This window comes from Sphaeramia orbicularis, chromosome 6 (assembly GCF_902148855.1).
Source record: "Sphaeramia orbicularis chromosome 6, fSphaOr1.1, whole genome shotgun sequence".
NCBI classification, from domain to species: domain Eukaryota; kingdom Metazoa; phylum Chordata; class Actinopteri; order Kurtiformes; family Apogonidae; genus Sphaeramia; species Sphaeramia orbicularis.
Window position 1 is genome coordinate 36,430,827 of NC_043962.1, and position 17,259 is coordinate 36,448,085.

General features: G+C 38.3%; 1 protein-coding gene across 1 annotated transcript; it reads right to left on the reverse strand.

Annotated features, from left to right (window-relative positions):
• Positions 1-3,141: 3,141 nt before the first annotated feature.
• On the reverse strand, positions 3,142-17,096 carry afg3l1 (AFG3-like AAA ATPase 1). The gene is made up of 16 exons (XM_030136992.1): positions 16,811-17,096; positions 15,341-15,425; positions 14,781-14,881; positions 14,324-14,473; positions 13,741-13,812; positions 12,963-13,087; positions 12,571-12,841; positions 10,610-10,747; positions 10,304-10,457; positions 10,119-10,226; positions 8,319-8,444; positions 8,031-8,141; positions 7,765-7,880; positions 6,447-6,647; positions 6,171-6,365; positions 3,142-4,138 (listed from the first exon to the last, which is right to left on the reverse strand). Exons 1-16 carry the CDS (start codon positions 16,940-16,942, stop codon positions 3,911-3,913), a joined length of 2,313 nt encoding a protein of 770 aa, XP_029992852.1. The 5' UTR covers positions 16,943-17,096; the 3' UTR covers positions 3,142-3,910.
• Positions 17,097-17,259: the final 163 nt, after the last annotated feature.

Genomic DNA, 17,259 nt, shown 5'->3' on the forward strand with positions numbered 1-17,259 from the left:
GGGGGCCCACGGGGGGGGGGGGGGGGGGGGGGGGGGCACTGATCAGCCTTGGCAGAGGTCTGCGCTCTCCGAGTGCTTCTAGTTTAATTTTGCATTTCACAAATGCATCTCATTGGTCAGATTGGACCCTCAATTTTGACCTGTGGTCCATATGTTTGACACCCCCACAATAACATAATAACTTGGCAATAATGTTATAAGTTACATTACTAGCTGATTATTACATTATTGGTCTGGTGTTCAAAATAAAAATCCTTTGAAAATGTCATAACTGCAGCCAATAATGAAACAACATAAACAGGACTGTGTTTCTTGGAAATAAAAGTTGTTTTGTTGCAGTTTGCAGTGCAGTCGTCATATTCATTCATCTCCTGAATACCAAACATACTTCAGTTATAAATGGTATAATATTCCTCCATGCATGAAATTATGAATTCACATATCTGAGCAAATAAATAGTATTCTAAATAAAGACACTGTTAAACAAATAATTCTCAAATTAGCTCTTACGACTATAATTAAGGAGTGTGAGAGCGACATGGGATGTATCCTTGATGACTGATCTGTTTGAGCCAATAATAACTTATATTATGGGTTTATGGAGTCAAACATTTTATTTACATTCTTGGCTTTATTACATTCAAAACGGCCCAAATTATTACATTCTTAGTTTCTATAAGATGTATGAGAGGATATGCGGCAAAAAATGTCTTTGATAAAACTAAAATTATTCATGCGTGGCCTAATTTGTCCAAAACAATTTGTTACTTCATTTGTCTTTAGTTGTAATAAATTAAAGTTGATGAAGGGAAATTCTGGTGAAATGAATAAAGTTGTTTTTGGACGATAAAAGCTTCAAGTCTACAATATGTCACTGCAGTTCATTTCCATATTTTACCGACTTGAGGGAGGAGACAGATTACAAAGTCGTCTTCAGCTCAGAGTGACAAAAAATGAAGCCTCCAGTCGTCTCTAATGGCTTTTTAAATGATTCTTTAATGTTTCAGGCAGACGTATCCTTCAGACCGTCCTCGTAGGAATCCTTCAGGGAACTGAAATAGGAAAGGTTTCCTCTCAGTCAGTTATCTGGTGATGTAGCAGCCTCTTGCCAAGTCATTATCGCACAGAATTTATACAATCAAAAAAAGCAGATAATTCCGCTAAAACTTTGCAGCATCGAGATGTTAATATGAAATAAATCCCAAAGTCAAATATGTTCATAGAGAGAAACTGCTGCGTTAAAAAGTTTCACATCAGTAAAATCAATTCTAGAAACTTGTAACTTGTAAAAAAAGAAAAAAAAAATCACTTTGAGCTTTTTTCTTGTTGCAGTCAGAGAGCAGAACCCTCTGATGAAAAAATAAATACAAAAAAAAAGAAGACAGAAGTCAGTCTGTTCTCGCAGCATCCCTGTGAATATCAAAAACAGAGCAGCTCTGAGCGGCGGCTGTTGGTTGGTCTCAGTCGCCTGGTTGTTTTAAGGCCTTTTCGCAGCTTCGGTGAAGAAATTCAACATTTAACCGGAGATCGTACAGAGCCTGGCGGACGTCAGGAGGAAATGTTTCCGTTTTGTGTCAAATCTTCCACCGTGCACCTCAGAAACTGAAAGGCCCCAAATTAAATCTAATCAATGTGACATAATTTCCACATAAAAAAAAAGTCACACAAAATATTCAAGACACTGCAGATGTTTAACGTGCCTTTCTGACCACTAATCCACTGCAGGACCAGGGTTTTAAATGGAGTTTGTGGATGTTTTGTGTCATCCATTTGTGTCCAGATGTATATTTTAATTGTAACGCTTCTCATTGGATTAGAACACAGGTGTCAAACATGCGGCCCGGGGGCCAAATCTGGCCTGCCAAATAATGATAATAATAATAATAATAATAATGGATTGGATTTATGTAGCACTTTTCTAGACACCCAAAGCACTTTAACATTATTGACCCATTATTTATTCACTCTCACAAAGGTTCCATTCCGGCCCTGCACGATGAAAGTGCAAAAATTAGCCTGAACAGTCCAGGTTGTCCAAATCCTTTTGGTTCAGGTTCCACATACAGACCAATGTGATCTACAGTAAAAACACAGCACAATAAACCCATAAATAATGACAACTACAAATTTTCTTTGGGAAAAATTATGTGGAAAAAATTGAAGTGAAAAAAATAACATTACACTGTGATAATATTTACATTTACAAACTACTCTTTCACAATAAAATGCAAATAAATACATAAATAAAAACAAAGATGAACCCAAAATGTCCAATTTGAACAATATTCTGCCTGTTACTAAATGTTTTGTGCATTTATGGATTCACTGTGATCTGTAGTTGTGTTAATAATAACAGATGGAATATTACAGAAATTGTTCAAATTTTAGTTCCAAACTCCAAAATTTTAACAATATTCTGCCTGTTACCAAATGTTTATGTAACACTGTGTGTAATGCACATGTATAAATAATAAGTCAAGGCAGAATATTTGTTAAAATTGCACTAATTTTTCAAATGAAGTTTCTGTTTTTTCAGGTTTTTCACATCTTTTTTGTAAAATGTAAATATTTTCATAATCTAATTGTTTTGTTTTTTTTGTACTAAAAACAAAAGGAAAAATTTGGATTCGTCATTATTTACAGGTTATTATGTCATTATTTTACTGGTCTGGCCCACTTGAGATCAAACTGGGCTAAATATGGCCCCTGAAGCAAAATGAGTTTGACAGCCCTGGATTAGAGTCAAACCAACTTTTTTATTCCCCCTTCAATATCTAAGATGGCTGCTCTGTGAACCCACACCAGAGGAAACACTTATTAATATTCTCTTGATCAACACATCAGGGATGAGCACTGGTTTCATGTGGGTCTTGTTCTTTTTGTGATTTTTAATAGTTAGGGTTAATTCATCAACTTTTTCAAAGGGTTTTAAACAAATTAAATGTAATTCTTCTAAAACCATTATGATGCACCTTGTGTTTTTCTGATTTCCCATTTTCTGTGCTTCTCAGTGAACGTGCATTTACCGCTGTAAAAAATGTTGATAGAAGAAACTCTGAGCCCCCCCCCCCACCCCATTGGATACCACCTGTAATCCGATACTCAGACCAGGCTGCATAGTTTGCACATGATCTGTCCATGTTGTTTTACTTTCGTATTGCTCATGCTACATAAACACTTCTCTATTCCCACTTTCATATCCAAGATGGCTGCTCTGTGACTCCACACTAGTTGAAACTGTTACAATATTCTCTTAATTAACACATGGGGGCTTTGGTGCTGAGCTCTTTTCGGCTGTCCAACAGTCTTGTACAAAATTAATGAGTAAAAAAACTGACAATTTTTCCACATGAGTAGAGTCATGAGCCTGATCAGTGTGTATCTGTAGACGACAGAAGAATTAAACTGTGAAAGAACCTTTACCTGGATTTAGAGCGCTAAGACTACAAGTATAACTACAGCTCATGTTGCTTTCTGCACGGCAAACCCAAAATTCAGTTTAATTAAAAAAATTTTTTTAAAAAAGGTGGGGGCTGTTTTCTTCTCCATTACCATCTGATCACAGATATGCTCAGATGAAGAGAAGGAGAAAAGAAACAAGAAAGTACTGATAAAAGTGTGAAACGTGTGTGAATAAGCCCTGTGGAAAAACAGTCCAGTTAAAGCACAACAGTCTCATCCTACCTTTTGTTTTTTGTACCCTGTGAAGCAGCTTTCAGCCCAGAGAGGACGAACGGGAGCAAAACGATAAAGCTCCAGCTGAATTATTAACCTGAGCCGACTAGACTCAACTACACTGCAGCTGTGAATACAAATGTGTGGAAACATTTCTCCGGCGTCTCCCAGGTTCTGTAAAACCCAGTGTTCTGTGCAGCAGCAGGTCTGTTCAGACTGTCCCAGAGCCTGGCTTCTACACAGCCTGCTGTTTGCCCTGAGTCTGCCGGGTCTCCTCGGGGTCATCTTCTCCCTCCAGGTTCCAGTCTCTGAGGCCCTCTGGCAGAGTCGTGTCCTCCTCGAAGCTCCCCGTTCCCTCCACGAACTCCTCGTATGTCGACTTCTCCTCAAATGGACGAGGGCCCAGAAGTTCCAACATGTCCGCCTTGTCCAGGACCTCCTTCTCCAGCAGACGCTTCCCCACCTGTCACGGAAACCAAGGACTTTCATGGTCTCGCTGGAGTTGTAGAAATTCCAAGCTGTACAACGATACAAATTAGGGTGGTCCAAAAATTTTTTTTTAAGATTCTCTGGATTAGAACCCTGCATTTGATTCCATATCTGGCCAAATTACTTTGGTCCAAATTTTATGCAAATTAATTAATATTTAGAGGTTGCACAAGACACGTGCAGATTGCTGTATATACTATAACAGAACTAGCCAAATGAATAAGGCATAGTAGAATAATTTGTAATTTTATTCTCAAAATCAAACTGCAACTCGTATAAAAATGTTACTTAGAAAGTCCAGCAACCACTGTTGCTTTATTGAAATTACAAAAAATGTTCCTGTGTTCTTTGACAACTTGGAGCAAGTACTGTTTGTGATCTTCATTTTTTGTTCGGCTACAGTTGAAGTCTTGAATAAGCTCCACCCCTCTTTCAGCAACATCATTGACAACTTTTCTGGAATGCACAGTTTTCTCCTCCTTCTGATAGTCTGCATCATCAGCCCAGTCTACTGGAGGAATTCTGAAGAATGTTTGTGGCAGATCCAAAGTTTCAAACAAACGCATGGTGCTGGTGGTGACAACATCATTGATCTGCTTCCCTTCAGAATCTGCTGGATTAAGGGCATCCCAACGCTTTAGTGGAACCCAAAGAACCTTCATTTTCCATCATGTTGTGAACCATCAGCTGCTTCTGCTCTGGTGTCACACTGGAGTCACAGAATGCCAGGACAACCAGTTCTTCACTCCAGTACCACAGATGTCTGCGGCCTTACTTCATACATTTATTTCTAGCTGAATCACTCAAACCTTGGTTTTGCTCGTACTGCTGCTTCTCTTACAGGTCAGCTCAGCTATGCTGAAAATGCACAATTAGTCAATTTCCAGGAAACTTCCAGCAACTTGTGCAACCTCTAAAACATCTCCTTTTTCTTCCAATTTTTTTTTCCTAAATCATCTTTTGAATGCCAAAACCTAATGCAGGGTTCTAATTGAGGTTATCTGAAACTTGATTTTTTACCAGGATTGTTGGACCACCCTAATGCAAATGTAACTAATCCTGTCAATATGATAAAACTAATTCAAAAAACATACAGTTTCAGAGGCTCCATACTGAACGTGGAAACACTCATGTTGTGAAAGATTGATTTATGGAAAAAAATCCATGTAGTTTGACAGTGACAGTGGATGTAGGTGTTTTTTAGTTTAGTGTACTTATCTTAAACTTTGAAGTAAAAAAAAAAAAACAAGTAAAAAAAACAATAAAAGCAAGAAGTCAATTACATATGCACCCATCAATGGTCATTAATCACAGAAAAAGTAACGAAATACCATAAATTTAACATAAATGTACATAGGAATCAACTCATAAACACAGTTTGAGAAGGGACAGAAAGAAGCAACGGTTTATCTAGTCCTGTCCCTTCCTTACTTTCAGATTCATAACTAAATATAATTCTTTCATTGGCTATCTACCACATCAAAATAGATGACAGTGAATAACTAGTCATAGCACCTTTGCATTGGTTTTATCACCATTGCACCACCATTCTGCCAGTAATCAAAAATAAACAGACATTAAACTATGCAGGGTATAATGCGTAAACCCCAAACTACATATAAACCCATCAAAAATATCTCCAATTACACATACCAAAATATGACAGTGGTCTGATTACTCAATGTATTTGTATGAGTCGATTAACATTTGTTTGTATTCACTTTTAAAATATTGAGTTATTGGTAAATTTTGCTGAAAAAGTCACTTTTTCTGTTTTGATATAATGACCTTTGAATTTACTCTGAGCTCCTGTGAGCATCAACATGATTAATAAATGAAATATAAGAAAACACCTGAATTTCAGTGAGAAAATGCAGACGATACATTCTAAATGATCGTAAATTTCTTAGAAAAAGTTGAATGCAGAGAAGAACTCATTTGGAATTTGCCATAGAACTAGTTCTAGCTGTTGAAGGGTTAAACAGTTGATGTGTTTACAGCCTCACCATCTCCACCAGCTCCTTCTTCTCCTCGATGAGTTGCAGAGTACGTTGGTAGGCACGATCCACCAGCTCTCGAACTTCGGTGTCGATCATCTCGGCCGTGGCTTCGCTGTACGGCTTCTCCAGGACCATCTCACCCTGCCGGGGCAGATCGAAGGACACCTGCCCCACCTTCTCACTCATCCCAAACTGCACCACCTGGACGGAAAAGGAGGAGGACGGCATCAGCACGAGTCAAACACAGTCTAGAACCAAACAGAAGCATCAGAGGGCGTTTACCTGAGCGTAGGCGGACTGCGTGACCTTCTTCAGGTCGTCCTGAGCTCCGGTGGTGATTCTGCCGAAGAACACCTGCTCCGCCACGCGGCCGCCCAGCATCATGCACATCCTGTCGAACAGCTGCTCTCTGCTGTACAGGTACTGCTCTCTGGGCAGGTACTGAGCGTAACCCAGCCCCTTCCCCCGAGGGATGATTGACACCTGGTCACATGATACAAGAGAAGACACAGTGGAAAACGTTTATTCAAGAATTGTACTTGTACTTCACCAAAATATTCACATTTTATGATACTTTATCCTTCACAGTATCTCTGAGGCCAATATTCTACTTTTTACTTCATTATATTTGTCTGACAGCCTTTACTCAACAGATAACGCATAATAAATATGGTCAAGAATCCTATTTCAGATGTATTTAACCCATAAAGACCCAAACATCCACTCTCAAACAAAACCATCTACTGATCTAAAATGTTTCATACCTGTTGATCCACTAATCCTATCAATACATGTAAGTAATTGGTGTAAAACACAGTTTGTCATCTTTTCACAGTCATCAGATATGACCAATCTGGATGTTCAGAGGCTCTGTAGTGAACGTGGAAACACCGTCATCTTCTACAACATTGATTCACCAGTAAAACCCATGGAGTTTAATAAATGACAGTGGATGGACACACTGGGTTTATGTTCAGTTAATGACAGATTTTACTGAAAATGTCAATTTTTCTTCAGTTTTCTCTGTTTTGATATAACCCTCAACTTTAATCTGAGCTTTTATGAACATCTACAGAATCAGTAAATTAAATATAGGAAAATGCCTGATTTTCACTGAAAAATGCTTAATACAGAGGATAATATTATAATTAAATGGTGATAAATCACTTCAGAAAAGATAAATATAGAGAAAAAAATTTTATTAACTACCACAAAAGTAGCTCTGGGTCCTCATGGGTTCAGAAGCAAAAAACTGTCAGTATATCTTCCATGTGGACATCTCCGAAATGGAGTTTCGGGGATATAATAAATAAATACATCACATCACAGAGTCATAATTGCAAGCTCTTTCCAGCACTTAAACTAAAACTCAAATACTTTTCAGACCTTGAAAACACAACATTGAAATTTAAGAATTTTCAAGGACTTCAAGCACCTGTATGAACCCTGTAAATACATTTGAACGACTGATGCGTCTCGTCTCCCCACAAAGTATAAAGTGTGTTTTCTGTATTTTAGTGGATGAGATGGTACACTTGTCAGTAAACATTCTTTCCCCATCATTCATTGGTTCAGAGCAGAGCTCAGTGGTCCTTTGTACCTTCAGCAGAGGGTCGGCGTGCTGAAGGAACCAGCCCACAATGGCATGACCAGCTTCGTGATACGCCACAGTCTTCTTCTCTGTCGGCTGCAGGACCTGGGTTTTCTTCTCCAGACCTAAACCACAAACGCAGACACAGATTGTGGTTTAATACAATCTTGCAAACAAACAAAGCCTTGGGAAACAAAACTTTATTTACTCAGAGCACATAATGGAAAATGAAAGATGGGAGGAGTAAATGGTGGATGTCCTGGATTCACACTCACCTCCGATGACCCGGTCGATGGCCTGTTCAAAGTGTTTGGGGTTGACGGAGGGATTCAGGTGTCGAGCAGCAATAAGAGCCGCCTCATTGCACACGTTAGCGATGTCAGCCCCTGAGTGGAGTAAAAAAAAAAAAAACATTTATTCAAAGGCAATGTAGGCGAAAGGAAGACATGTTCACTTTTTAATTAGAACCTAAAAGTAAACCATCCCAAACTTGAAATCTAATATCTAGGACAGTTCATTAAAAGTTTTTCAGTACTTTACTTAGTGAAGCAGCTGTGCCGTACCTGTGAAACCTGGCGTGGCTGCAGCCATCTTCCTGGCCAGAACGTCTTTGTCCAGACTGGGGTCTAGTTTAATTGGTCGAAGGTGGACTTTAAAGATGGACGCCCTGCCCTTAATGTCTGGAGGACCTGGGAGGACAGTACATCCGTTTATTTTTAGGGCTGTGTGAAATTATATCAGACACAAAGGAGGTTTTTATGGTTATATTCCTGTGTTGAAGTTTCCACCCTAACCTACAGTGGGCATATTTGTAGGGAATTGCAATTTTTCTCCTGCAGGATTTTTATACCTGTGGACATAAATGACAAAACATTACCCAAGCTGTACTAAAACACAGCAGGAAAACCTTCTGTGGAATAAACCATTACACTAGACACAGAGACTACATCATCAAATTAAGGTTATCATTCTGTATTCAAACACAAACCATTACTGGGGTATTGGTACATTTTTGGGGGGTAAAATTTAATGACTTTAAAGACCTTTTCAATACTGCTAAAGATACTGCAAAAATAATAACAAGATTGCAACCCATTACCTATATAACTGCCTTTTCATTATGGAAAATAAAACTATGATAGTAGATGGTTTTGTCATTCCATTTTTTTCTGCTACAGCCCATAAATTGGAAGCAGAATGAGCATTTTAGTCTCAATAAAAATGTAGATCATTTCACACAAATCATACTATCATCACTTTCCGAAATGACTGTAAGTGACATACTTAACATACAAGGAAATGGGTTTGACAATGTGGAAAAAACATCATCCTGGGACCTAAGAAATCTGTAAGATAAAACATGAAAACTAGAAATGCTCATTCATTTTATTCCTGATTAAATATAATGTTTTATCTCCTTCAATTCCATATATTTTAAGACCTTGACACAAAAATCAAAAAGTATATTTAATGTGAATCTTACAAAAACCCAACACTTTCTAACAATTCTAACAAGTCCAGTTACTGTATCAGATATGGGGCCTGATCATGTGTCAGACGCTCAGTAAAAATTCAGGTGATATCTCGCTAAAAATTTCCTGTTGTAGAATCAACCAATTTTACATCATTCATCAATATCCAGTGAATGAATGCAAGCTAGTGTTATTTTGGGGATGATTTTGTCATGTTAACACCAATTTTTCAAGTTATCTGATGAAATATACAATATGACAGTGATATCTTTCCAATAGGGTTGAAAAACTATAATGAAAAACTATAATAGTCTTTCTTACATGTCCTCGTAATGTTAGTTAATTTATTCGTTATATTTTTTATACTTTTCCTCTGCCTCTGTGGATCTGTGCTTTACAAATTGTCTATATAATCTATTTTTCTTGTTGCAGGCATTTTGAGCCCCTTAGTGACCCACAAACTATTTGTATGTTTATGTATATTCTTATATTGCTTTATAGGGCAATTTTTATCATATAACAAGTTAAATATATTTAGAAATTCCTAATATGCTTTATCAGTATCTTTTTCTTTGTAAATGCTCTCCCAGTTCTGTATCATTAAGTCATTTTTTTAATGCAATCATAGCTTCCTCTGTTTTTATTCTGATATATTTATAATTTTTGATATCCTTTTTCCTTCTATAAGTACAGTTATATAAAGCAAAAATAGGTAGGTGGTCACTGATGTCTGTGAGTAAGAGCCCACTATCTGTACTGTTTTCCAGGATGTTGGTAAATATATTATCTATTAAAGTGGCACAATGGGAAGTGATCCTGTATGCAAAAACCGTATGTAAAATTGTAAAGGTTCCGTGAACTGTTTTTCATGCCGTCTGTGTTGAACGTTACCTATGTATATCTGTCTATCGAAGCGTCCCGGTCTCATCAGAGCAGGATCCAGGATGTCTGGTCTATTTGTTCCAGCCAAGACTACCACGTTAGTAGCGGTGTTAAAACCTGCAAAAACAAGACATTACAACCAAAAACGCCTCATTACATCTGGACGGGTAGACTGTGGATGTGTTTCAGCGTACCATCCATCTCCACAAGCAGCTGGTTCAGCGTGTTCTCCTGTTCACTCTGCCCACCAAAGTTCCCCCCTCCTCTCTTTCTTCCCACAGCGTCAATCTCATCGATAAAGAGGATACAGGGGGCGTTCTTCCTCGCCATGGCAAACATGTCCCTCACCTAAAGCGAAGGGAAGTCAAGTCTTGATAAATGTCTCCTAAGCTCCTTTCCAGATAAATGAGTTTCTGGGTGAGGACATTTCATCATCACATGACCCTCATTTCTACCGTCCTCTGCTTTAATGAGCATCTCTCAGGGCTTTGTTTACTCACCCTGGCAGGGCCGACGCCTACAAACATCTCCAGAAACTCAGAGCCGTTAACAGTGATGAAGGGGACGTTGGCTTCTCCAGCTGTGGCTTTGGCCAACAGTGTCTTCCCTGTCCCAGGAGGACCGGACAGCACTGCACCCTGGGATACCACACAGAGAGCCAGTTAATTCATGTGAGCAGTAGAGTGTATATTTACAAAATGACATCATGTATATTAAAGGACATTAAAAATACATAATCAGTTACACTGGTCTACAAGGAAAATGCTTCCAGAATAAAAGTAATGAAATTTTACCACATGAGAGTCACTGATAAAGAAAAATCAAGTCAAAAATGCTGGTTGGCTGAACTTTCCAAGATACAGCCTTGGGTCAAAATGTGAAATTCAAGAATTAACGAGAGAATGGGTTTGACTCAAAAGGAATATTTGTCTCAGAGCTACAAGATCTCCTTCAAAACACTGTCTGCACATTAGAATACATTCACTTTACAGGTTCTATTTAGTGGAAGATTTATAAAACTATTATATAAATGTACATAAACCAATATATATGTGTAATAACACTTAATCATATACCTTGAAAACATCAGCAAACCGGCACTTTTGTCATTTATTTTCCAAATAATCTTATTAAAATACGTAACATTTAGCACATTTAATCTCTGAGGCAAATCATTTCTAAAAAATTGTAGACCAGTGTTATCGGTCTGAAATCGATAACTTAAAGACAATGTGAAGCAAAAAATAGAACTGAGGAATTGATACAACCCCCCGCCCCACCCCAAAATCAAGACATTTTCAGGACACATAATATCTGTAATGGTCATGTAATTACTATAACGTATGGATATTATTTCTGAATAGTGCTGATATAACGCTGTGATGAGTGCTTTGCTACAGCTGACTGTGTGCATCCTGTTAGCAGCGTACCGATGGTCAGTTCAGGTCGGTTTGCACTCAAACGTGGCATGATGACTACTGATGATTAGTACAGGTTTTCACTCAGGTTTTTATAGCCAGTGGTCACTGTGTATAACTCACAAACAACATGTTGACTTTATCCTGACTTTGAAGGCATTACTTGATTTTGTCAAAACTGAGTACAGATAAATGTGTTAACAAAAAGACATTTAAACAGTGTGGAGGATGACCTTGTAAAACAATAAATAGTGTCTGTCACCATTTAAAAATTGTGCAATTTTTAGTAAAGTCACTGAGTATATAAGCAGATGGACATATGCGGTTAAGGGGGCAATAGTGTGATTAATCTTAATTAATCATTAATTCTTGTAATAAAATAAAACATCTTTAATGCAGTTCCAGGCTTAGTGCAAAGTCAGTGTTTGTTGCCACTAGTAGCTCAATGTAAAGACAAACTGTAGTAAACAAAACACAAAAAACAAACCCCTGCTGGTTAAACTAGACTGAGTAGATTTAGTGCTGACAGACAAGAAACATTCATACTAAAATCAATACATGACGCCTCACTTTCTAATTTCACGGGCATTTGTTGCATCTGAAAAGAATATTAGCAACAATGGGTAGATCAACTGATAAAAAACTAATCATCAACTGTAGACCCAACCTTCAGCATGAGAACTAATGACAGATCTTTTAATTTCAAAGCAGGTTGGATGTTTGATATACTGGAATCTCTTAGAGTCCACTTTAGATGTGGGAATCTCATAGAGTAGGGGTCACCAACCCTGGTCCTCGAGATCTACTATCCTGCATGTTTTAGATGTATTCCTCTTTCAACACACCTGATTCAAATGATCAGCCTATTATCAGCCTCTGCAGAAGCCTGATAATGGTGGTAAAGGTGTGCTGGAAGAGGGAAGCATCTAAAACATGCCGATAGTAGATCTCGAGGACCAGGGTTGGTGACCTCCGTCTTAGAGCACACAGCGAGTACAGAACTCTGCCGTAGTGCCCTAGAGCTCTGAGTTTTTGTTCTGTACCTTGGGGATTTTGGCTCCGAGGTCCTGGTACTGCTGGGGGTTCTTCAGGAAGTTTACAAACTCCAGGATCTCCAGTTTAGCCTCCTCACAGCCGGCCACGTCTTTGAACTTGACATTGATGTTGTCTTTCATCATCTTGGCTGTCGACTCGCTCATGCTGAAGGGCCCACCCCTCCCACCACCGGGGCCTCCTCCCATTGGTCCACGCCGCAGAGTGAAGAGCAGGAAGCCAGTGAGCAGCAGGGTGGGAACCATGCTGATCAGAAAAGAACTGCAAGAAGAAAAATGGCATGAAAATATTTCAACAGCAGCCTCAAGATATTATTTATGATCACACGGTGATAACGACAGATTATGATGCGATGGTGTGTTCATCTGTGTGTAAAACCTACCCGTCACTTTCGGAGCTGTAGACCACAGCAGGTCGGTGCGACGGCTCCAGACCAAGCGCAGCATGAGCTCCCTCTAGATTCCTCTCAAATGTGTCGACACTACCGATGTTAAACCAAACATAGCTCTGAAGAGCAGAGACCAGGGAGAAACAAATGAAGAATTAACATTTAATTAGCAGTTTAATTTACTTAAATTAAAATTAAGTTAACAAGCAGAAACATTCACATGAATATAGCAGTTTGTCTATACAGCTCTGGAAAAAAAAAGAGACCACTAGTGTCAGTATTTATAGATATATGTATGAGGGAAATGACATTTTTGTTTGTTCTAGAAATAACAGACTATATTTCACTTATGCTTAAAATGGAAATGATAACATTTTGTTGAAAATGACAACAGTTCAAATTAAGGAAGAAAAATGTTGCGCTTTCAGGTGCTGACGAAGGAAAAGAAAACCGGTTCAAATTCATTAGCATTTAAGTTTTACTTGAAGAGAAAGGACAACCTTTAGAATAATGCTGAGTCACTGTTAAACCTCTGTACCACTCCAGTCCTTCACTGTTCAGCTGCTTTATACCACTCATGGAATACAAATGCAGCTCAGCTTTGTCTTATGACTTATAACCAGTTTTTGAAGATTTGGAGTAGTGTCTTGTTTTTTCCAGAACTAAATACTGAACCATGCAAAAAAAAAAAAAAAAAAAAAAAAAAAAAAAAAAAAGAAAGGATATTTTTAATGACATGGTTCGTGTCAGATTTCAGTTTGTGTCTTCTCACCGAGTCAGTATCGGCTCCAGGGATTAAAATGACTCTGACATACTGTTTATTTACAACCTCCAACCGCTCCACCTGTAAGAAAAAAATCCAGCAGGACATTTAAATATCATTTGTACTTTACATTGCATCACTTTAGCACAGTTCTGTTTTTTAAATGGCATTTAATGGTTTTTCCAAATGACTTTTCGTCTGTAAGTTTTTATTCTCTTTATTTTCATTTGGTGTTTAATGGTACAAACCCATTGTTTGTTATGGTTTTTACAACTGCCCTTGAATTACCGCTATGTCAATCTACTACCAAATAAACTTGCTTTACCCTAAAATACTTTGAGCTCATTTTCCATTAAATACTATGAAGCAGACCTCACTCTGGTAGCATTATATAATTAAAGTTATGATAAAATGTCAATGTCATTGTCTTTTTATGTCAGTGTTGGAAAAGTGTTAAAAGCCTTACATTGAATGACAAAAGGCAGTCATTTCATTTATTATTTTTTATTCCAAAAAGGCTCTGGACAAAACATACATGCAAATATATAGATAAATTTCCAAATACAAGTGTTGTTGTACACATTTCCCTCACCATGCCTCGACCCAGGAAGCGATGGACAAAGTCCTTCCAGGTGATCTCTCTGCCATTGTCTCTGAAGTAGTAATAGAGTAAAGCTGAGCTGATTCCAGCCACAGTGATCGCCAAGTAACGGAAATCCTTCTCATCCCAGGGAAAATCACCCTGAAGACCGGCAGAGACACAAGTCAGAAAATAAATAATGACGACAAAAGGAGGAAGAGGAGGATTGAACAGCTTTTACCAAGTTCTTACGAAAACAATTACTCATATAGCCAAATATCACAAAATTTGTCTCAAGGCTGATGGATTTACCTAATATTTATGGTACAGACAGGGGAAGTTTTAATTGAAACACTTAATTCTTCAGGATGAAGAAAGTAAATCTCAAAATGTTTTAAAATCTTGACATTTCTTTTTTCAGGCTCTACAATAACAATGCAGATCCAGTCTGACTTAAGATGTTACTGACCTTCTGCATTCGGCTCCACCAGTCCTTCCCTCCTCCTCCTCCTCTTTTCCCTTTACCAGACCTTCCTCCTCCTCCTCCTCCTCCTGATGCTCCTCCTCCATCTGAAATTAACGATTGAGTGGTTAGATTACAAATGCATCAGACAGTTACTGTGACTTCTATTTCATTCTTAGATTTTCCTCCAGCTCTGCCTGAGTTATTTTCAGAACTCTGCTTCTTTGAGCAGGGTTGAAACCCATTTTACATCTAGCATAAGCAAAAAATAAATTAAGTACCAAAGATATGAAATAAAATCACAATAAATAGGACAGTACCATTTAAAACTAAAAGAAAAACATTTAGTGCACATCACTAGTACTGAGATAAAATGAAAAACGTTCACAAGGTAATTAGATTCCATATCTTCCACAGAAGTGACAGGTGATTCGTTTAACAAATGTTACTACTGTGAATTAAATTTGAGTGAATTAACCTAAACTGCTAAGAGTATAAAATAATGTTTTTAAATTATGATAATAGGGATAATGAAGGTGAATGAACACCTGACAGGCAATTCTCACCTTTGGGTTCAGCGGAATATAATCGCCGATGTGCTAATGGGAATTGACGACAGGACAGGAAGTTCGCGGGAGTTACACCAGTGTTCTGGAAAAGAGCAGAAAGACACCATGAGCAGACTATAAACACATCAACCAACAGAAAAACTCTGCAGACAAACAACTCATGACTTGAGTTATCGTGAGTTATACGAGCCCCTTTCCAGCAGTGACTTCTGACAGAACAGGCTCTGAAGGTCACATTTATTCCAAACATTAGACCAGTATATTTTAGGCTACATTCAACCCCAACCACAATCTTTGCAATGATTTTGAAAACCCAATCACTAATACCAAGTTGGACCTCACTGATGCTCTGAGGTCAAAAAGAGAAAGTCAGGACAGTCTCTGGGAGCAGAGACACTTTTCAGGGGTTTAGTTTCTTACATGGCTTTAGAAGACAGATGTTTATAGATGGTGCCATGTGCTTTTTGGTAAAACATTATATATTATACAGGGCTACAGATCCTTCACTCGGCATTTGTTCTAGGTGAGCAACACTAGACATATTTGGTGCCAAGAGTATCCTGGCTCTCCCAAAGACTGTGAGACCTCTGCAGCCAGGTCAAGGCTATAGGACAAAACCAGCTGTGCAGTATGTTGCTTTGCTTTACTTGTTAGTGGTTAAAAAAAAAAAAAAAAAAAGGTAACATTATCATGAATTAAAATGCAACTATTACCTTTACTAAGCTTGAAAAGTGAGCGGTCCACGTGTCTTTATGACATATTTTTATTTCACATTTACAAACAAGAAAATCCTGATTATGATTCTGTCTACGTCAGAGTGTTTTATTTTAGCTTTAGCTTTACTTAACACAAGTGTAGCTTTAAAAGCCTTGGTTTCTGCAATAGAGCCAAGTTAAGTAACTCGCAGGGTACTGGATATTTAGTGAAGAAAAGACATTAAAATTCATAATCATGGCAAGTTGGAGTGTAGTAGCAATGAATTTCAGAATACACCTTATTTTAGCCTCTATAATCTAATGTAAGAACTAAATATTACTCATCAGCCTTCACACTCCAGTGCGTTAGCTAACTGCCTATGCTAACAGCTAGCGTTTAGGCTATGTATTGACAAGCTATCAGCTCCCAGAAAGGGAAAAGTACCACCTTGTGCCACCAAGTGTTATTTGACGCACTAAATACATGCCGACTGTTATAAAGGTTTATGTTAAAGCAAACAGGCTCTCATAAATACGGTTATAATATACTCTGCTTTTATTTTACTCAAGTCAACTCTGAATTGGCTGGTTTTTCTAACGGGTTTTGGCAGTAGGACTAGTAGCTAAATAATCCTACCACAGATACGTATATTCATTTTAATACTACATTTTGTGTAGGGCTTTCCTTTCGCAGGCTCTTCGGTCTGAAATTCGCAGACACAGTCGTAGCTGTCTACATCCGTGGATACAGGTAACCTCCACCTCCACTTACCCGTGCAGCCGAGCTCCGGTATCCGGCTGTGAAGAGCCGTCCCCCGGTCACAGCAGAGAGGTAAGCTCGGGCTCCTCCAGACCGGCAGAGAGGCAGAGCGGCCGCCGAAAGAAGCCTCAGCAACTGAGACATCCTCCCTGTGCCGCCTGCCAACCCCTTCAGTAAAAAAAAACACCACGCTGAGTTAAGTAGAAATGAATCTGTTCAGGACTCGGTCATGTTTCATATTCGAGTGTTATTGAATAAGAGCAACGGCATGTGAAATGTCAACGGAGGGTGATAGGAAAAACCCCACAGGCTGTCTATCCAATTACCTGTCCTAAACTACGGTCAAAAAATATGACATGAATAATGTAAAACCATAATTCATCAGGAAAAAAAACAATATGTTTTGAAACCTGTAAAACTCATGATTTTATGAATTTTACTGAATTTATTTAGCAAAAAGA

Coding starts and splice junctions, on each gene's coding strand:
- afg3l1 (XM_030136992.1), bottom strand. CDS start 16,942: ATGTCTCAGTTGCTGAGGCTTCTTTCGGCGGCCGCTCTGCCTCTCTGC. Junction 13,813..14,323: donor GCTTCCTGGGTCGAGGCATG/GTGAGGGAAATG, acceptor TTTTTCTTACAG/GTGGAGCGGTTGGAGGTTGT. Junction 8,445..10,118: donor CGATAGACAGATATACATAG/GTAACGTTCAAC, acceptor CTGTCCTCCCAG/GTCCTCCAGACATTAAGGGC.